General features: G+C 37.6%; 1 protein-coding gene across 1 annotated transcript; it reads left to right on the top strand.

The window, feature by feature from the left end:
* Nucleotides 1-1,108: 1,108 nt before the first annotated feature.
* Nucleotides 1,109-22,193, top strand: MATR3 (matrin 3). Its single transcript, XM_009330009.1, has 14 exons — nt 1,109-2,280; nt 6,774-6,835; nt 7,363-7,404; nt 7,656-7,759; nt 8,943-8,995; nt 9,472-9,597; nt 10,225-10,350; nt 10,540-10,710; nt 11,990-12,121; nt 13,521-13,564; nt 14,029-14,419; nt 18,382-18,775; nt 19,371-19,492; nt 21,101-22,193. Exons 1-14 carry the CDS (start codon nt 1,390-1,392, stop codon nt 21,149-21,151), a joined length of 2,709 nt encoding a protein of 902 aa, XP_009328284.1. The 5' UTR covers nt 1,109-1,389; the 3' UTR covers nt 21,152-22,193.

Raw genomic sequence — 22,193 nt, 5'->3', positions numbered from 1 at the left:
CACGTGTGTTGAATTGCTTTCAATTTTGTGTATCTATCCTAAGGCTGGAAGAGTATGGGGAGAAGTATTACAGTTTATTTCTGCTCTGCACTAAAAAAAAGAAAAACAACCTCATTATGAAATATAGCCATTGCACCGTAAAATATACTGTGGATATCGATACGCTGTTTAGTTAAAACTTCAAGTAAATGCAGTTGAACCAAATATTTGAATACAAGGTTAGTATTTTAGTGGGACACAGGGCAGATACCTACCTCTTACGAGTATTGTTTTAGGATCTTTAACTACCACATGTGGTCATGGTGTCAAAGTGTCAGACTGAACCAAGGAAGAAGCAGTATGCTGGTAAGAGACACGAACACCGCTGCCCGCAGGGCTGGCTGGGGGCGTAGTGCCATCTCCTGACTCGCCTAGTGTCTCTTTCTGCAGGAGTAGGGTTTTCCGTGGGTCTCCCATCCCAGTACTAAGCCTGACCTTGTTTAGCTTGAGGTCTGAGAGTACAGGCTGGTGTCACGGCTGCAATATAACAGAGTAAAGAGTCACTTCCTAAGTGCTGTTATCTGTATAACTGCAATTTGAGCAAGAGATCTTGTTTACTTCCTGCAAAATTTAAAACTTATTTTTCTTGTTCACATCTGTCTTCACATCGGTAATTTGAATTTTACTGCATAAAGATTGAATATTATGTTTGGTCTTATTTGCCAGATCTTATAGCAGAAACTTTTTGCCCAAACTTCAGTTACTTTTAACTTCCTTTCGTCCTATTCTGTGGTGGTATAGGTTTCATTTTCAAATATGTATGTTATGCCAAAGTCATCTTGGATTCTATGGGCTTAAGTTTTTTTTGTGGTCTTCTCACAGACACAGTACAGTAATGTAGGGTATAAACAAAAACATTAACCAGAGATCAAGGCTTATATGCTAGTAAACTTTAGATGCTTTCAGACATCCCAAACTTCTGAAATTCACTTGTCTTCGGTATGAAAGTAGCTTTTTGCAGAAGAGGAGTAGTATGTATAGGAAACACGACTGTATTTTTATCTGAAATAATATATGTAGGTTCTGGGTACTTCTTGAATCTGTTAAGTTATGTAATAAAAGCCTTGTAAGATTGAGATCTTTAATGTTTTTAGATCAACATGATGCATAAGTTTAAAACTGCATCTGTTTAAAGGGATTTATGACTAAAACTGCTTGTTTTTCTACAGAATTGTCTGGTGTTTCTCAGCTTGAAGAAGATCTGCAGTCATTATTGATCCTCTTTCTTGGCGTTACCATTTTTGAAGTGAAGTTTGCCTAGCTTTCTAGTGTGAGCTCTCTTTTCAGCCATCTTATAAAAAAAGAAAAATTTTTTTTTGATCCATAAAGTAGACAAGCTATAGTTCTACAATGTCCAAGTCATTCCAGCAGTCATCTCTGAGTAGGGATTCACAAGGTCATGGGCGTGACCTCTCTGCAGGAATAGGCCTTCTTGCTGCTGCTACCCAGTCTTTAAATATGCCAGCATCTCTTGGAAGGATGAACCAGGGTACTGCACGCCTTGCTAGCTTAATGAATCTTGGAATGAGTTCTTCATTGAACCAACAAGGATCTCATAGTGCACTGTCTTCTGGTAGTACCTCTTCCCATAATTTGCAGTCTATATTTAACATTGGAAGTAGAGGTCCGCTCCCTTTGTCTTCTCAGCACCGTGGAGATGCAGACCAGGCCACTAACATTTTGGCCAGCTTTGGTCTGTCTGCTAGAGACTTAGATGAACTGAGTCGCTATCCCGAGGACAAGATTACTCCTGAAAACTTGCCTCAGATCCTTCTACAACTTAAAAGGAGGAGAGCTGAAGAAGGTTATGGTAGAGATGGCAGATCATCCACACGGGAACCACCGTACAGAGTACCTAGGGATGATTGGGAAGAAAAAAGGCATTTTAGAAGAGATAGCTTTGATGATCGTGGTCCTAGTCTCAACCCAGTGGTTGACTATGACCATGGAAGTCGTTCTCAAGAATCTGGTTATTATGACAGAATGGATTATGAAGATGACAGATTAAGAGATGGAGAAAGGTGTAGGGATGAATCTTTTTATGGTGAGACTTCGCATAACTATCATAAATTTGACAGTGAGTATGACAGAATGGGTCGTGGTCCTGGTCCTGAGAGATCTCTCTTTGAGAAAAAGAGAGGTGCTCCTCCAAATAGCAATATTGAAGACTTCCATGGATTCTTACCGAAGGGTTATCCCCATCTGTGCTCTATATGTGATATGCCAGTTCATTCTAATAAGGTGAGTTATGCACCAGATACTTCTATTTTCCTTTACGTTGTAGTATCTGTTCTGTTTTTACCTATTTCTTTAATGATTTCTATAGCCTGGTTGCTTTTGAAATGATCTGAAAGTTGGTTTGAGAGTGAAAAAGGCACTTGGTTTATTTACAAGGTAATTGTTAACAAACACTGTAAACCAGGGCTTTACATTAATGTATTTTGTTTGCCCAGATTGCTTAACTTCAAGTCAAACAGCTATCATCTACTGGGAAATCTTATTTATATTTTACATCTACATGTTCTCTTAACCACAAACATCTGGCATTCAAGCAGTTTTTGGGTGGGTTTTTTATTTTTTGTTGGTTTGGGGTTTTTTTGCAGTGTATCTATTGTGCTATTCAGGAAGCTAGTTTCAGCTCTCCTCCACATCTGTCTTGATTGCTGATTTATATGTAGTTAAGATGCATTCTTGCACAGTTCTGCTTTTAGTTAATGTAGAGCCCTGGAACTTATTTGCAAAAGTAAAAACCACGTTTTAGATTAGCTCATTCTTGCCTTTTTAATTTCACTTTAACACTCTATCTCATACTATGGCTGAAATTTGTCGTCATTTTTCTCCCTTTTCACAACTTTCTTAGACACTTCAGACTCACTTTTTATTGTCACATGTTGCATCTATCCCTGTAGACTCTCCGAGCAATCAGTCTGCTGTTGCAGTATCCTGCTCTGTGTTCCTAGTAGTGTTCTTTACTTGGCTCGCCAGTAGAGTGGATCTTCGGGTATATTCGGTTATGCTGAGACTTCCCTCTTAGTTTATTCACGAGCAGTTCAACTCTCTGCAAAGGTAGCAGGTTACTCAAAATGGCCTGTTTGTTCAGACGTTATTTTCAGAGCCTTCTCACTTTCAGCTTTTCCAATTTTACTCATCTTGCTGATTTTCAGTATACTAGGCAATTTAATTGGCTAATTGGCTAATACAGTGCCCCTCTTGTCACAATTAGTGGCTAATTAGCTTGAAGGCCTTCAATTGAAAATATAATACATGCTATTACTGTAAAATTGATACAATGTGGAATTGCTGTTACTAACCATTTCTTTACAGTTACCTCTCAAAAATGCTGCTTCTGTACATCTAATCTTTTTGAAACGAGAATTATTCTGTCCCTGCAAGGAAATGATCTAAACCAGTTTTAGAGCACACGCTGTATGACTCCAGCTGATCTGACAGTTATGAACTTGTGTTGCTTTAATTACTTTTTATATAAAATAATCACAGTAATCCGGGTTTCTTGTCTCCTATATTTGCCCTTTATTTTCATAAAAGGTTTTAAGTGTTAACGGTTTAGATGCCATGCTCAGTTCTGTAAAAGGACTTCATTTGGTTAGATTGAAAACATAAACTTCTGAGGCCCTTGAAGATGGCAACCAGTAATCCTGTAAGTAGGGTTCTTTTTAGCACTTTATTTTAAAGCCTCGTAGTTCTTAGTTTGCTTTGGTATGAAGATCTATTGAAAGGATATCCAACACGAAATATCTTTCCAGGTATGAGAAGTACCAAATTCTTTTGACAGCATAACTTAAGTGGCTGACTTCTTCTGTAACATGTAAAACCATCATTTTTTTAGGAATATGCTTTGACTTAAACTGCTAGTACCCGATACAATATTTGAGATTGGATCATCTGTTTCTTATGACCCAAGTTTGGGCTTTGTTTCTAATTTCAGAAATCATGTCACCACAAGAATTTTTCTCTTTCTCTCCTTTTTTCCTCTGCTTCGCATACCTAACAGTTACAGAATTTCTTGTTTTGTGTCTCCCACAAAATTGAATCAAGTAGAACTTAACTTCTAAAGTAATCTGATCTGAACCAAAATTTATGGAAAGCAGAAAGGGAATGCTTTTCTTAGCTGGGACAACGTAAATTTATTACTGCAGTATCAAAATCTCATTTTCCCCACCTCCAAATGAAAATATCATAGAAATTTGTTTAAAAGCGTATGATAAAGCACTATGTATTTTAAGCCCGAGCAAGGAGTTAAACACCCTTAGTGTAACTTAAGCTGGCGGACTAGTCCTCTGTTTGTTCTTTTTAGCGATGTTCTTAATTGCTTCTTTAATTTGATGTGTATATTTTTTAAGACCCAGTTTGTCTTCTGTCTAACTGTGAAGTAAATCGTGCCCCATTTTTTTAGGCATTTTGTCAGTCCTGATCCCTTTATTGAGGAATGAGGTGTTAGATGTGGAGGGATTGTTTTCCCTGCCAAAGGAAAAAGGCTGATGCAACGTGAGCAGATGAATTTGGAGGTGAAACACTTGAAACAGTGATACATCTCAAAGGAAAAACGTGGCTGTGCCCCTAATAAGAGGGCTGTCTAAAATTAGGTGCTTAAGTTTGGCCTAGTTTTCTGAAGAACAGTGTGTCCTCTTGCTTGCATCAATTGAGGCAAAAGGTAATCTGAGTTTTAAGAAACTCAGTTCGGATTTTCTCTAGCTTAACTTTGGGCATTCATGTTAATTAGTGTCTGTAAACACCTAGTGCCCTGAAACCTCAGAGGAGTGGCGCTTCAGACTGGGTAGAGGCAGGGAGTAAAGGGAAGTCCAGATTAAGAATTGTATTCAATAAAAAGTTAATAATGTAGATGAGCAGTTGTTCTGAAAACTTTCCCTGGGGGGAAAACTTCTAAGTTATATGTCAGATCTCCCCTTCTTTCCAATTTAAAAGCATTTGAAATAAATGAGAATTACATTTCCCAAACTTTGGCTCTAGTTTGCAGCTAATTTCTATTTCAGTTAACACGTAATTTGAAATTCTCGTAAAAACAGCTTCAGAGCATGGTATATCTAGCAGAATAAGCCACTGAGGCTTTACAGATTGTGCACCCAAATTTAGAGGGTTTTTTAGTGTTTAAAGGACTGCTTTCTGCAGTATAGTACTAAAACTTGTTAGCAAGTTTTAAACTGAAGAAGCTTTGTTTTTAAGTATTGAATGTTTCATGGGTAGGTTTGCTTGGGGTTTTTGGTGGGTTTCTTTTGTCCTAATTGCCAGCATATTTATTAATTTATAGTTGCAGAGCCTACATCTTGTGCAGTTAACAAGAAAAAGTGGTGCTCTCATTTTACATCTTGTTGATAAAATGAATGAAGGTTTCATCTTGCTCCACGTTATATTCTATGTATCGTGGAGTAATATTGTAACATAGCTTAACGACAGTATGTTATGGGAAACTTTAAATCCAGGGCTTTCTCCTTTGTAGAAAGTGCAGGGTAGGCATTTAGCATATGGAAACACTACAGTAAGCCTCAGGAGTGTCTCAGTTTTATCCAGAAGGATGGCTATAGTGTGGCGGAAACTAAAAATCAGGAAAGATGAGGGATTAGGAAAAAATTATTTGTGGGTGCTGAGCAGAAATACGCATGTAAGAAGAGACAATGTAAAACAGTTGGCCAACGCAGTACACGTGTTCACAGTTGAAAATACAGCCGATAAGAGAAAACCTTCAGTTGTTAAACAGCCCCCCAAAGATCTATAATTACTCTCCCCTTCATTTCTCCATGAACCTAAAGCTAATTTGCCCCGTGTGTCTCTGCTGATCCCTTTGCTTACAGAAGAGCAGCAGAGTGGAAATTAGGCTGTGGCTCACTGATGTGCAGCAGTGAAACTTCAGAAGTTCTGTCACTTTACAAGTGCGAATACAGCACAAACTAGTGCTGTTACTTGTAAGAATGTAAGGATATGGATACTCTATACTAAAGGAGGAGTCCCCATGCCTTCTCTCCTCTTGAAATAAATGACTCCATAATCAAAATAATCTGCAGAGAAAAAGTAGAAAGCCCTCATTCCTTTCTGGTACTAAAGCCAGAACCAGAAGGAATTTTACCTGGCTGATTTGGTTTAATTCCATTATTCCTCCTTTGTACCATCTTAATTTAGGTCTCCTTTTTTTTTCTTGATTATTCCCTGCAAATGGTCATGTATTCTTATGTCACCTGTATACTTGGAGTTTGTCCTAGCTATGCACTTCCATTTCTTTTAGTCTTTCCTTTCTGAATTCCTTGCAATTTCTTGGCTTTTTTATGGTTCTAAAAACTTGAGTGTTTAGTTCACATTAATCTTTAAAAGTCTGAGGAACGAAGCAGAGAGAGTGGAGGAAATTCTAAAATTACTGAAGAAAAAAATATCTCGGCATCCAGTTCTGAAAGTTGAAGTTGCAATGGTACGCATGTATGCTGCAGCAGTTATCCCCTGGTAAGCTTTGCACCTCTGAGGCAGGATCAAGCCCATAGGTTGCAAGACATTTTTCATCAGACACCTTTTCACCCAGGTTAGGAGTTAAGAGGTAAGGTCCAATTTCAGTGTCTCTTTAAAGCGCTACAAAAAGAGATTTTGTTATCTATGTATGTATCTTTGATACTTCAGCTTAGAAGAGAAGATACTGCACTATACAACATTATTTTGTTAAAAACGACTTGCCATATGTGGCTGTTAATTTTTAATTATTTACTTTGCTGCAGGAGTGGAACCATCATATCAATGGAGCGACTCACAGCCGACGTTGTCAGCTGCTTCTTGAAATGTATGAATTTGAAGTACAGTAAACATTCTTGTGGCGTGAGGGCATGTACAACTAAATAATGGTCAATTATGTTGCACAAAGCAGGTTTAGAAAACACGCTGTGCCTCGTAGGGAATAAAAACATGCAACTTAAAGAGCATCTTCAGGACAAGAAAGGGATCTCGGTTCATAACTTAAATCCTACTGATCTATCTGTAACGCTTTAGAGAGTTGGATCTAAAAGTTGAGAATCTATTGTAATGTTTTACTAGTCACTTATGCCAACTTCTAAATTTGTGTTGTAAGACAGTGCAATTTGTATTATAAACTGGCAGACATGTTACATACAGTGTAGGTTGTTTTTCATTAAGAATAACACTTTTATTCTGTCAATAGATACTGCTCGTGTCTCTTGTAGTGGGCAGTGTTACCGTGTGCTTTGTCTGTGTTAACATGTAAAGGCACTGCTGCTTCTATGAAAATTATTACATAGATAGAGGAGATTGTATTTTTCTTAAGTTTTCTTTTTTTGTTTTGTTTCTTTTAAGATATCCAGAATGGAATCCTGACAGTGATTCAGGACATGGAATGTAAGTAATAATGAATTTTAAAGTATTTGTAATTATTTATGTGAAGCAGAGGACGTTTTTAACATTTTATGTGAAACACACCTCCTTTTCTTCAGATGGATACCTCCCTTTGTTTTCTACTAGCTGAAGAGCAGCAGTAAAAGTAGCTAAAGTTGACTTCTTGGATGCTCTGCAGAAATTAGGGTTTTTTTGAGAATGAAAGCTTCACATTTTTTTGGTTTAAAATTAAGATGTTTTTCCCCTCTTTCTAGGGGTGATCCCTTTATGTTACAGCAATCCACAAACCCTGCACCAGGAATTCTGGGACCACCACCACCTCCATTTCACCTTGGAGGACCTCCTGTTGGGCCAAGAGGTAACATTAACAGGCACCTGCTTTTACAAGACTTAAGAGCTTGATTTTATTTTTTCCCCTTGTTTTAATTTGTTACCGGTGTTTTAGAACAACAAAACACTTGGTTTTCTGAGCAGTGGAACTGAAATACGTTAGTCCCTCCCTAGCCCAAGACCAGTACTCAGTTGACGTGCTTTCACCTTTCCACCATCTGCTACCTACCAGCCATGTGATTATGGCTGGCTTTTTAACTGTGTTTTTCTTTTTTTTCCTGTCTAGAAGATTTTTGCATTGTCTTCCATTTAGCTACACGTTGGTGGGGTTTTCTGTGAAACTTGCAAGAATTCAATGTCCTAAGTGTTTTTCCCCCTTAATTTCAAATGAATTTGACAAATGGATTTGAATAGCAACTGAGAAATGGGAAGGTGGATCATGCGAGCCTCTTCACAGGAAGGCAGGCTAAGAATCAGGTTCTTGCCTGAAGTTATTACTTCCTTTGAAGTTGTTACTACCTTTTACATAGTTCAAGTGACTAAAAAGCAAAACTAGTTAATTCACCTAGCTATCTTGACAGATCACAAGTATTTCAGACACTTTAAAGGAATTTTTAGATGATAGATGCAGTCATACTTAATTTCATTAAAATAATACTGTTAATTTTTCAAAACATCTCAAACGTGACTTTGAGCCAAACTATCTGAACTAGCTGAAAGGCTTTTTTCAGGTGTTTCCTAGTAAAATGGGCATTATGGTAGAATTGATGTTGCTTTAGAACCAAAACTAGGGAGTCTTTTTCTACACCTAAAACCTCAATTGTAAAAAGTGTATCTTAGTTAAAGAGATCTCACATCTTTTGTGTATGGAGACATTTTGCTGTGGCAAATCTTACTTTAAAACAGGAGAGATTTTTTTCGATGGGCTTTACTTATTCTCTGCTATTTCTGCACATCGGTAAGTGCAGCTCTTTCTCTAATGTTGAGCTGAACAGAACGATCAGGAAGGAGGACCTCAAGTTACAAGACCTCTGAAATAAACAGATTAACAGCCTTTTCAGACTGTAATGAAATAATTAGTTTTTAAAACACGATGTCATTCTGGTTTAGTACTACAAGTGACCTGCATCTCTTAAGAACTTGTAAAGAGACATGTTAATAGCAGTCTTACAGGTTGAACTAAGCTTGCTCATTCTTTTAATTTCTTAAAGGAGCTGGAAATGGAAATATGCAAGGACCGAGACACATGCAAAAGGGCAGAGTGGTTAGTATTAATAACTTGTTGGTTTCTTTAAAAAAACCCCACAATTTTATGCAAATATGCTTTTTGTTTGCTTTCATAAGATTTTATTGAAGGAATGGATTGTCTTTTAAAAGTGAGACTTTAGGATTTATTTGTGTGGAAGTACTGAAGCTTTGGAATAAGATTGGGGTTTTGCTGTGCCAAGTACTCCACAAAATATTTGTTCCAAAACTGTACAGACCCTGTTTAAACATTCTCTTACGATGAAGCTGTGGGACATGAACATACAGAAAGGCAACTTTGGCACGGCAGGCATCTTCCTCTATGCAAATCCCTGGAGGTTCTGTGCCTATTCTATATGCATCTCATTTCAGTTACTGCTGAAGATTTAAAAAAAAAAAGATAAAAGTAGAGCAGAGCCTTGACAGACTTTCTTTTTAGGTTAGCTGATATACATTTTCTTTTCATGTTGTATATGCATGCTTTGTCTTCTGCAGGAAACAAGCAGAGTTGTTCACATCATGGATTTCCAGAGGGGAAAGAACTTGAGATACCAGCTGCTTCAGCTTGTTGAACCGTTTGGAATAATCACAAATCACCTGATTCTAAACAAAATCAATGAGGTAAGATTAGGCCCTTCAGTACTGCTGTTGGCGCTGCTTGGTGACTTTCGTATGCTTACTGTCTGAGCTTAAGTTTTGTAAAAGGACTTGCTCAGCTACCAAGCAAGGTTACACACGTGTCACCAAGGTCACATGTGTGAAGGGAAGAGTGACTAGTATGTTTCTTTCCAGAAATGCTATAGGACTGCATTTTAACTTAAATATTGTTTCAAAGTCCTTCTTGTTGGTTGTTCATAGCTTTCTCAAAAATACACTATGCTTGCAAATTCTGTTCCTGTTCTACTATTCTCTGAAAACATACTTGGTCTTAGTTTGTATTATACAGTGTCATATTTTGAAGTGTGGAAAAAGTCAATATCATAGAAGAGAAAAAGCAGGAAGCAGTTGAATGTTCTGAATCCAAATCTAGGTGGCATGTAAACAAACCAAATAGTTCTGTTTGTGCACCTAAGTAAAGTATGTGAAATTCATGCCAAGTTCTGCAGGTCAGTTAATGTTGTAACCAAAAGGCAGTTTTCATTTTTGATGCAGCTGTTTTTACAGGAAAGCAAGGAAGAGCTTGAGATTTTAAACAAAAATACTAATTCCTGAAGGAGTAGTGTTTAATTTATTTTTATATGACTTCAGGCATTTATCGAAATGTCGACCACTGAAGATGCCCAGGCTGCAGTTGAATACTATTCAACAACACCCGCACTGGTATTTGGTAAACCAGTCAGAGTCCACTTGTCACAGAAATACAAAAGAATAAAGGTAAAACACTTCTGCTTTTTTTAATATTGCCTTATTTTAATCTGGGGCAGTCAGTGTTACGAGGCCATTGCATTTAAGTTGTTCTTAATTTATGTACTTCTCAGCTGTATCAACTTAATCAAGGGACATTCACCCATGTATATTTTACGTAGTATGTACTTTAAAAATTTCATTCCTTCTTAATTTTAGAAACCTGAGGGTAAACCTGACCAAAAAACTGAGCCGCCAAAACCGGAACTTGGTCGTGTGATTCACCTCAGCAATTTACCTCATTCAGGATACTCTGACAACGCAGTACTCAAATTGGCTGAACCATATGGAAAAATTAAGAACTACATACTCATGAGAATGAAAAGCCAGGTAACTGACCATAGGAACATACATGTGTGAAGACTTGAAACTAAGGTTTTTAACTGTGAAGAAATGATGTGCCTTTAATTGGTGCATGCGTAGACTTTCTGCTCTAGCATACATATGGAAATTATTAGAGGACTAGGTAGGTGGTGTTTTGCTATCTAGCTTACTGCGAAATGTTACCGTAATGTGAGCTGCTTTAAAAAAAAAAACAGGCCTCAGCTGTGAAGAGGGTATATTTAGTGTTGAGGCTTAATATTTTTGTTACGCAGATTTGAGTCTTGGAACTCTTTTTAAGGCTGAAAAAACATTACCTATGAAACGTGAACAAATGTATTCCACTATTACACACTTCTTTCATTTACCCTTTAGTTTTCATTCTTTAAAATAAACAAAAGCAGTCCTGCTGTGGCTCTCTAACTTAAAAAAAAAAGTTTGAAGATGGTGCATTGCATGTGTATAGTAAAATGCTTTGGATGTGCATGTACGTGATTTCTATAAATACACAGGAGTTTAAAGTATTTAGTTCTAAAATTTTTTTCAGCTTTGCTGTCCCAGTTTGTTGCTCCCTTGAGTTCAATAGGAAATTCCAGCGCTTTTTCAAAGAGATGAGTGCCTGAATCCCCTAATGCCACACTTGTGGAATGAAAAATTACTAGAATCTATTGTATGACCCCTAGGAAGTCCTCCCTGACCTTATTTCACTGGCAAAATAAAATCCCTTGCTGTTTAAGTTGGATGCAGAAACAGCTTTCTTCTATCTGCCAATGATACTCTAGCCCAGACGTGTTTTTAAAAGCTTGTTCAGCAAACTTAGTGTGTCATAGGCTTGTTTCTTGGAGGAACACCTCACAAAGCAGGGCATATAGACCAGCAGCTGCTGCCTTTCTGTTTCAGGCTTCTCTCAAAAAATAAAATACTTGGGTAGTTTCTCAGCTACCCTGGAATTCCCAGATGCTTAAGCACTAAATAAATGAGTTTCATTGTCCAGATGCTTTTTATTTGGAATCATATTTTACTTTATCGTGACCTTTTTTTGCAGATTATTTAAATGCCTGTTGTTTAATTTCAGAACTTTCTATGGGACAGATATTACTGAATTGAAAAGCTGGGGTATATAGAGCACTTTGGTAAATTTTAAAATGTACAGCTAGTTTGGAGAAGATGGATATAGCTGAATCTCGTAACTTTGTTTCAGCATTTGGAAATGGTTTAAGTTAAATAGCTTTGCCTGCAAAGTGTTGTCTTTCATAGTCGTTTTTAACGTGTGTGTGAATCTTTTCAGGCTTTCATTGAGATGGAGACCAGAGAAGATGCTTTAGCTATGGTTGAGCATTGTGCCAACAAAGCACTTTGGTTCCAAGGCAGATGTGTGAAAGTGGATTTATCTGAAAAATACAAGAAACTGGTGTTAAGGGTAAGTAGTCTTTTTAGTTTTTTAATTGTAGTTAAAGGAGTAAAGTGAAGACAGCTATCGCTTATTGAGAATTCAATGCTGCTTGTAAAATGGAAGGATTCGCTTTAGTATTTTCTGGCTGCTTAAGTGCAGTTACTTAGCATGAGTGTGGTGGTATGAGGCCTAGAACAAAGTAAAAGGATTTTCCTTTCATATTAAACAAAACCCAAACGACTACTAGAATTCAGATTTTAGAGTAATAGGTGTAGACTTTAGTTAAAATTTCTCCATTTAGAATGTTCTGTAATGTGGGTTCTTTTTTCCTCACCCTCCTCTGAAAATGATCAGTGAGTAAAATCAAGCTGGGTGGCAGAACTATGTACTCATACGTGGTATGCTTAATTCTTGGCTTTTCACAGCTGCTGGTCGGTTTGTCCGTCTTCTTGTACACATACTCTTGTGTACAGAAAAAAGACAAAATGTTATTAGGGACTCCTTTTTAAACTATGAAGTATTTCCTGTGTTAGATGCCATCCAAAACCTTTTTTTTTTAGCACCAGAAAGCTTTCTGATCCCTGTTGTGGACGCTGACCCCAACTACCTAGATAGATAGATTTAGTCTTGCGATCTAATTTTTAAGAATAAGTTTTGTCAAAACTTGTGATGTAACTGCACCTTTGCATGTGCAGCTCATATCAAGGAGGGAAGGGCTGGCTGATAGGTTGGTTTTTTTTTTTTACATAACACCAAGGTACTCCTGCAATTATAAGACTTTCCCCATCAGACTAGGACACTACGTAGAAAAACAGGAGAAATCTGAACTATCAAGCTGTCTCATAAAATATATAAGCTTTCTATTGTGGAGTATGAGGAAATCTGACTATTGCACATGATCATTCACCAAAAATGAACACTTTGTGGCAAATTCAAATACTTAACCAATGCATGGAAGAGTTTTCCATGTTACTACCATACAAGTGGAATTTCCTATTCGGTAACTCCTAAATAAGTGGTTTGTCTTCAAAAGCTTTCCGTGTAGCCCACTACTAATGATAGGAAGAAAGAAGAGTGTAGATTAAGACTGATGTGTGCCATTGCCTGCACCACACTGTATCAGTTCATAAACAAAAGAGGAAGTGTATATGGTTTTTCTGGAGCAGGATATCCCATTTGTTTTGTACTGAATAACTGATAATTACTGTGAATAAAGACATGGGATTTCTAGGTTGGTAAGGTCCTATCTAACATAATAGCACTTTATTAATTGGTTGGTAGGTGGGCATGGTAAAAGAGTACCTGTGGATTAACATAATTGGAAGCGCTTGGCTAGATTGTGCTGTCTGGTCTGCATTAATGCTGCAACAAGTTGTATAAATAATACTCTACTGTGACTTAAAAATTTTTTTTAATTTTATTTTAGATTCCAAACAAAGGAGTTGAACTGCTGAAAAAGGATAAAACTAGGTAATATCCCTATTGCTAAAGCATAATGTTGTTTAAAAGAAATAAAAAAAATACCTTAGTATAGAAATGATAGAAAAGAAGTCTGGCAAGCTCTGAGCCCAAATTGTTGTTTGTTATGCCCTGAGATTAACTGTTTCTAATATGCTACCTACCCTCTTCCTCTAATGATGGAGGTTTCACAGCCTCTTCAGGCTCCTCAGGAAATCTTTTCCAGTCCTTAATTAGCCTTGCCTTCCTGCAGTTTAAACCCACTGTCCTGTCTTGTAAGGACGGTTCCTCCTTGTAGCAGCCTTTTGCATATTTGAAGAATGGTATCCTTCAAGGTTTTCCCTCCAACCTTCCATTTTCTCAACTAAAACACAGTCTTTTTCAGGCTTGTCTAGAAAAATATAACCTACCTTTTTTTTTTAGTCATTTCTGGGCTCTCTTCAGGTTTACAAGCAAGTGTTCTTTGTTCTCTACAGAAAGAGAACATATTCTCCAGACAGCAAAGATTCTCCAAGTGATAAGAAGTCTAAAACAGATGCTACTCAGAAACCTGAAAGTGGCAGTGTAGAAGATAAAGTGAAAGAGGAGAAACAGGATGACGCTGCTGAGCCATCGGGCGCTAAAAGTAGTGAACAGCCAGACCAAGATGAGCCTAGTTTACTCCTGGAATCTGAAGATGAGCTGCTAGTGGATGAGGAGGAAGCAGCAGCACTGTTAGAAAGTGGCAGCTCAGCAGGAGATGATGCAGACGTTGCCAATTTAGCTGATGTGACTACTGAAGAAAAAAAGGACACAGCTGATGATGTGACCATAAAAACTGAGGGGAATGTTGTGGCCAATCCAGCAACAAAGAAAAAGCTTAAAAAGGTAATCGTATAGCAAGGTACCCGAGTGTGGAAAACCCTGTCTAACTTAAATGGCATACCACACTACATTCTATTTCAGATCTTTTTCTGTTGGTCTTTAAAACACATGCATGGCACACCTGTCTGAAGAGAAACGGGTGTTAAAGCTCCTGTGAAGAAAATGGAAGATCCCACTGGATGCAGCTTGCAAATGGAATCAGTTATAAATCACTGTTTCTGTTTTGACGGGAACTGTTAACTTGTGGGCTTCTACCCATGTCGCTTCCTGGGGTTGTTCTTGCCTTTCTGTTCATCCCTTTTTTGACTGATACTAAAGAACCAGGAGCTGTTTTCTCCTGAGCAGTTTCTCCTGAGACTGCCTGTAGTCAGTTACTCTTTTAAGCACAGAGTAGAACAACGACATTCAAAAAATTATTTATTTGGGACTTGAGGCTGATCTAGACTTGGACAAAATTGTATGTACATCTACTCTTTGTGCTTAGCCAGAAGGTAGGCAAGTCCGTTTGCGGTTAGCCAAGGCCATTTCCAATTGGAGGAGGCGGGGGGGGAAGTAGTTTCAAGGTGTCTTCAGTCATAGGCTACTTTCTGTGAAGTTCCTTTTTCTCACCAGATGATCCCACGCTCTCGTGGCTTTTTTTAATGTCCTACCAGCTGCTTTTTTCCTGTTTAAATCATACTCTGTTATGTGGAGTAGCATGCAAAGTTTTAGTAACGTTATTGACTTGGAATGTTGTTTTGCAAAAAGTAAGGCGTGTTCCTTATTCTTAATGAATGAAGTGTGCATGGTTTTCAATTTTGGGGGATCCTTCTATCAGGAAGCTAGTTACATGGTCTTGGGATTAATACTGCCAATGCAAACAGCAGTGATTATTTCTTATTATGTGGGTATCAGTTACGATAAACTGCCTCAAAACCTAAACTTGCTTCCTTGAAGACCTACATTCTTAGCGCACAGATGTAAAGCTGATGCTGTTTCAGTACTACTCACAATGGCTGTTAAGCATGTGGAATACTGATGTCTCCATATAGGAATGTTTCAGAAAAAATCAGAATTCGGACAGATTCACTGTCTTTTAATGAAACTGGATTTTAAGAGACCTCCACAGTTTTGGTGGTTGGTGTGTTTTGGGTTGATTTTTTGTTTTCTTTAATGTGGAAGCTCCAAGCTTTCCACTGGTTGAAAAAGAGGTCTTAATTTATTTTTTTTTAATGAACTTTCACAATATTAGTGGGCACAGAAGTGTTCTGGAAAGGCTTTACCTTTTATGCAGGCGTGAATTGGAGGATCTTGTGGGACTCTCTCAAATAGAAACAAAACTTGTGCATTCCAAAATGACTTCCAATTAAAATTAAAATACTTACGTTAGAAGGACTTTCAAAATAAGAATAGAGCAAAAAGATACTGAAATTCTCAAGTTGAAGATCACATGTTGATATGATAAAACAGTGGACCCTCATGATAAAAAAAACCTTACTCTGAAATTGAACACTTGATTCTGGGACAGTGAAGTACGTTTAAAAAGAGCTTGTTTTACACTTCTGCATGCTTGAGTAACGTTTTGAATGAGTGAGGTAGGTCTTGAAGGAAGAATTTGAGCATTTTTCCAGGGAATTTGGAGAAGATATTTCTCTTTTCCTGCAGTTTAAACCCACTGTCCTGTCTTGTAAGGACGGTTCCTCCTTGTAGCAGCCTTTTGCATATTTGAAGAATGGTATCCTTCAAGGTTTTCCCTCCAACCTTCCATTTTCTCAACTAAAACACAGTCTTTTTCAGGCTTGTCTAGAAAAATATAACCTACCTTTTTTTTTTAGTCATTTCTGGGCTCTCTTCAGGTTTACAAGCAAGTGTTCTTTGTTCTCTACAGAAAGAGAACATATTCTCCAGACAGCAAAGATTCTCCAAGTGATAAGAAGTCTAAAACAGATGCTACTCAGAAACCTGAAAGTGGCAGTGTAGAAGATAAAGTGAAAGAGGAGAAACAAGATGACGCTGCTGAGCCATCGGGCGCTAAAAGTAGTGAACAGCCAGACCAAGATGAGCCTAGTTTACTCCTGGAATCTGAAGATGAGCTGCTAGTGGATGAGGAGGAAGCAGCAGCACTGTTAGAAAGTGGCAGCTCAGCAGGAGATGATGCAGACGTTGCCAATTTAGCTGATGTGACTACTGAAGAAAAAAAGGACACAGCTGATGATGTGACCATAAAAACTGAGGGGAATGTTGTGGCCAATCCAGCAACAAAGAAAAAGCTTAAAAAGGTAATCGTATAGCAAGGTACCCGAGTGTGGAAAACCCTGTCTAACTTAAATGGCATACCACACTACATTCTATTTCAGATCTTTTTCTGTTGGTCTTTAAAACACATGCATGGCACACCTGTCTGAAGAGAAACGGGTGTTAAAGCTCCTGTGAAGAAAATGGAAGATCCCACTGGATGCAGCTTGCAAATGGAATCAGTTATAAATCACTGTTTCTGTTTTGACGGGAACTGTTAACTTGTGGGCTTCTACCCATGTCGCTTCCTGGGGTTGTTCTTGCCTTTCTGTTCATCCCTTTTTTGACTGATACTAAAGAACCAGGAGCTGTTTTCTCCTGAGCAGTTTCTCCTGAGACTGCCTGTAGTCAGTTACTCTTTTGAGCACAGAGTAGAACAACGACATTCAAAAAATTATTTATTTGGGACTTGAGGCTGATCTAGACTTGGACAAAATTGTATGTACATCTACTCTTTGTGCTTAGCCAGAAGGTAGGCAAGTCCGTTTGCGGTTAGCCAAGGCCATTTCCAATTGGAGGAGGCGGGGGGGGAAGTAGTTTCAAGGTGTCTTCAGTCATAGGCTACTTTCTGTGAATTTCCTTTTTCTCACCAGATGATCCCACGCTCTCGTGGCTTTTTTTTAATGTCCTACCAGCTGCTTTTTTCCTGTTTAAATCATACTCTGTTATGTGGAGTAGCATGCAAAGTTTTAGTAACGTTATTGACTTGGAATGTTGTTTTGCAAAAAGTAAGGCGTGTTCCTTATTCTTAATGAATGAAGTGTGCATGGTTTTCAATTTTGGGGGATCCTTCTATCAGGAAGCTAGTTACATGGTCTTGGGATTAATACTGCCAATGCAAACAGCAGTGATTATTTCTTATTATGTGGGTATCAGTTACGATAAACTGCCTCAAAACCTAAACTTGCTTCCTTGAAGACCTACATTCTTAGCGCACAGATGTAAAGCTGATGCTGTTTCAGTACTACTCACAATGGCTGTTAAGCATGTGGAATACTGATGTCTCCATATCAGCAGGAATGTTTCAGAAAAAATCAGAATTCGGACAGATTCACTGTCTTTTAATGAAACTGGATTTTAAGAGACCTCCACAGTTTTGGTGGTTGGTGTGTTTTGGGTTGATTTTTTGTTTTCTTTAATGTGGAAGCTCCAAGCTTTCCACTGGTTGAAAAAGAGGTCTTAATTTATTTTTTTTTAATGAACTTTCACAATATTAGTGGGCACAGAAGTGTTCTGGAAAGGCTTTACCTTTTATGCAGGCGTGAATTGGAGGATCTTGTGGGACTCTCTCAAATAGAAACAAAACTTGTGCATTCCAAAATGACTTCCAATTAAAATTAAAATACTTACGTTAGAAGGACTTTCAAAATAAGAATAGAGCAAAAAGATACTGAAATTCTCAAGTTGAAGATCACATGTTGATATGATAAAACAGTGGACCCTCATGATAAAAAAAACCTTACTCTGAAATTGAACACTTGATTCTGGGACAGTGAAGTACGTTTAAAAAGAGCTTGTTTTACACTTCTGCATGCTTGAGTAACGTTTTGAATGAGTGAGGTAGGTCTTGAAGGAAGAATTTGAGCATTTTTCCAGGGAATTTGGAGAAGATATTTCTCTTCTGAAACTTAAGACAGTTTGAGGGAAACATTTAAGAATAAGCTGACATAAGGAAAACATTTTCTCAACAGCGATACGTGGGTGGCTTTCCACGGAGCATGGAAGGTTTTGTCACTCTAGATGAGGTTGGTGACGAAGAAGACTCGGATCATCAAAAACTCCGCAAGTCGGGTTTGGCAGTAAAAGCTGCTGGCAAAAATGATGATAGTTTGGCAGAAATCAAGGTAGACAAGATTGAGGAACCAGAGCAGGAAAATGAAACGTTAGAAAATGGAACCAAACCCGAAGATAATTCGAAGGCTGAAACTGTTGACGCTTCTGATACCACAACAGCACAGGATACTGAGAAAAATGCCCATGAAAATACAGACACCCAGGATGAGCAGGAAACAAAGATTGTCCAAGAGAAATCTCTTGTTCCAGATGAATTTAGGATTGGGCCATACCAGCCAAACATTCCTGTTGGTAAGGTTGTTTCCATTTCTTTTCAAATATGTCTCTGTGCATTGCAGTAGCATTTCTCATTTCATTTGCCTTTTATTTCTGGCAACATATTGCCCCTGAGCCTTTCATTTTAGGGCTTCCCACTCTTCCCCCCTTCATCAGTCCTCCCCTAACCCTACTATTTTCTTTTTTTTCCTTATTTTCATATGGTTCTCCATAACACTTTCCTTAGGCAGAAATTAAATTGGAAGAGGTATATTTTAGCAACACAAATTCAATTAATAGCACAAATCACAATAGTGGTAATAGTTTAGATTCATACTAAATACTCAGAACCTGATCACAGAACGTTGTTAGTTCTTTTGAAGGAACCAATAAAATGGACCCTTAATCTGAAAGGTTGATTTTAAACTTTAAAAAAAAAAAAAAGCCTGCACATATTTAGTTATTACTAGGCCCTGGCTCGACTAAACTAAAACAAGGAGTTTTAAAGATAAAGCAGCTTTTAATGTAAAGTGAATTATGGTTTTAAGATTTAGCTGAAATGACATATGACATTAAAAGAAATGATGTAGAGTAGATCTCTTAGTTTATTTTGTGGTGTTTACTTCTCTAGGTGTGAATTATGTGGTACCCAAAACAGGGTTTTATTGCAAATTGTGTTCCCTGTTCTACACAAATGAAGATGTTGCAAAAAAGACCCATTGCAGCAGCCTTCCTCATTATCAAAAGTTGAAGGTAAGGCAAAAACTTGTTCATTTTAAATGGCGTGATTCTTTCCTGGGGAATAGATCTGAACGAGACTGGACTGAGGGAAAAAAAAAGCTTTCAGGCAGTGGAAATTGGCTTATTCTATAACTTTTAACTCAAGCTAGACCTCTCAAACTTCATCTTTTGAAAATAATACACAGGATACACATTTTAAAGATGGGCTCCAGCATTTTCTTGGTAAATTTGGATTAAAGAGGGCATTCCGATTGGAGTAAAGGCCAGGCTTAGAAGTAGTGGTGCAGAGTAAATACAGATGACTCAAATCCCTTCCAGTTGTCCCTTTGAGAGTATTTTTAACCAGTCAAAAGAGCTTAAGCTGAAGTTTTTATATATTTAAAAAAAAAAATCCATATTTGCAACTTCTGATTTTGTGAGCATGTTTTACAATTTCTAATTGGATTAGGTATCACATGATTGCATGGCATGAATGATAAATGCTGCTGCTGTATCTTTGTGTACTGTGAGCTGCTTTTAAATACCACCCCCGAGAAAGGGAAATCCTAAATGAAATACTAATAATAATGCAGTGTTCACATAAATCGATTTCATACCAGTTGATTATTGAGCTGAAAACAAACTCCAGGGGTTCCATAGAAAAGAAGGTGGCATCTCAGACTCAAACTTTCTCCCTTGCAATAATAGGGAACCCTAAACAAATACAGAGCCCTGGAAGGCAGATGGCACAAATAAATGTCACAAAGCAAACAACATTATCAAGGAGTAGATCAGAAAATCAGTTACCACGCAGAATCTTGTAGTAAGAAAACCCCACCTCATCCATCACCCATAGCTTTTTTTCTTTTTTTTTCCATTGAGGTACCGGATTGTGGGACTTTAGACTCGATGTGAAAGGGGAAGTGGGGGAAATAATCCCAATCTATTAACTTCATCACTTACTTAAATGAAAGATGATTTGCTTTGCGTTTTCCAGGGCACAAATGAGTAGCGAGCTGCTCGTGAATGACTTTGTAACGTTGGTGTGGTTTTAGAATCGGGGAAGGAAGGGAGGGGGAAATGCAGCTTTTGTTTCACAATGGCAAGGCACTTCTCTAGCTGGGAGTCTCGTTCACTTTGAGAGCAATGAGAGTAAATGAATAGATGAATTGGTATTGCTACCAAATGTCATCGAAATGCTAACAAATTCCTGAAACTTCCGAAATAACCCTCCTCTAGGGAGGAGAGATGGTTTGTCCCTGGCTTTATAGATGGCAAATTCTGACCAGGTAAGTGGCACAACTGCTGTCACACGTCCATGACAAAATGGAAAGTAATTCTCTTGGCTTGCCAGCCAAGAAGGCATTAACGGCAGGGCCGGGTAAATGCTTGCAGAGGCTGCCATTTGGTGTTTACTGGTGGTGAGCTGTATGTTCGGTGACACAATGATAATGTGGTGCTTCAGAGGAGCTCCACGTCACTTCAGTATATGGAGAAGTGCCAGTCTTGTTAGTTATGACCTTTGCAGTTAATATTTACAGATTTTACAACTTGAAAATTGGATTTATGTTTCTGTTATTGATGATGTGACTGTGAGAAACTCTTAAATATATCTAAAATATGGTTGCTTTCTTTTAACAGAAAATTCTGGATAAAATGGCAGAAGACCACAGGCAAAAGAAAGAAGCTTAAAAGGAAGGAAGGATGTAAGGAAAACAGTGGCTTTGTTTTTAATGTTAATCTTTTTTAAAAGCAGTACAAGTAGTAGATGGAAATACTGTATTCTTTTTTGTTTTAGTGAAATACAGTAGGCATTATAGGTCTGTTCATGTGTTAAATGTTGTAGCAAAAAGCATATGCAGTTAAGTTAATGAGAAAAATTTGTTCTTAATGTGAGAATGGCAACAAGTTTTCGTTTTGACACTTCAAGCTATTAAAGAAAAAATCTTGCACCCTTGTGGAAAGCTCATCTATGGGAAGAAAACTTCATTTAAGTGAAATTTACTACTTTCAAGCTTCAGAAATTGTCTTTCAATTCCATTCTCAATAAAAAATAAAAAGCAACACTGTATTTTTATTTTATCTAGAACATTCCATATTTCAGTCTGAGCCTAGCAGATATTTAATTTGGAGTGTAAGGCTGTCATTGCATTTCACTTTTGAAAAGTCTTTAAATGTAAGTTGCATTTTTAAATGTTGAATTGCAGTTTCTTTTAATGTCACTGCTGTTACATAGCAAATAGGAAAATTAGTGATTAGTCAGCTTTACAACTTTGTGATTTTTTTTTTCCTAAGCTCTTGATAGACTTTCCTATTCAGCTATTCCGTGTATTTTTAGTGAAAAGTAATTGCCCATTCTCCTCTGACCAGTATTATTTCCTTGAGCTCTTCCTGCTTTTACTTGAATCTCGTAGCTGTCGTACATCTCTAGTATATTCAAAAGCAGCATTTGAGTCCTGAAATGTAAAAAAAGTATCTTTATATTCTTCACATGTAATTTTTTCATACCTGCATTTTAAAACTGTTTTTGTTAAAATCTGGTTTCGTCAAGAATCTTTAGAACTGTGCTCTTAATGTACCTGCACATGTGATATGTGAACAGGAATTTGCATGTGTAACCTGTGTTTATCTGTAGTTTTTGTTATTTACTGCTTATTTGTGAATTCAGGTTACTAAAGTGATTTACCAATAAACAAAGCTAGGCAACAGTAATTTGTTATAGATGTTTGGCATG

Source organism: Pygoscelis adeliae, unplaced genomic scaffold (genome assembly GCF_000699105.1).
Source record: "Pygoscelis adeliae isolate BGI_AS28 unplaced genomic scaffold, ASM69910v1 Scaffold248, whole genome shotgun sequence".
Taxonomy (NCBI): Eukaryota; Metazoa; Chordata; class Aves; order Sphenisciformes; family Spheniscidae; genus Pygoscelis; species Pygoscelis adeliae.
This window is presented reverse-complemented; position numbering and strand designations above follow the sequence as displayed.

Excerpts from the sequence above, each read along its gene's own strand:
- MATR3 (XM_009330009.1), top strand. The coding sequence starts at position 1,390 with ATGTCCAAGTCATTCCAGCAGTCATCTCTGAGTAGGGATTCACAAGGT. Across the intron at positions 6,836-7,362 it reads TGTCAGCTGCTTCTTGAAAT|ATATCCAGAATGGAATCCTG; the intron begins GTATGAATTTGA and ends GTTTCTTTTAAG. Across the intron at positions 7,405-7,655 it reads AGTGATTCAGGACATGGAAT|GGGTGATCCCTTTATGTTAC; the intron begins GTAAGTAATAAT and ends CCCTCTTTCTAG.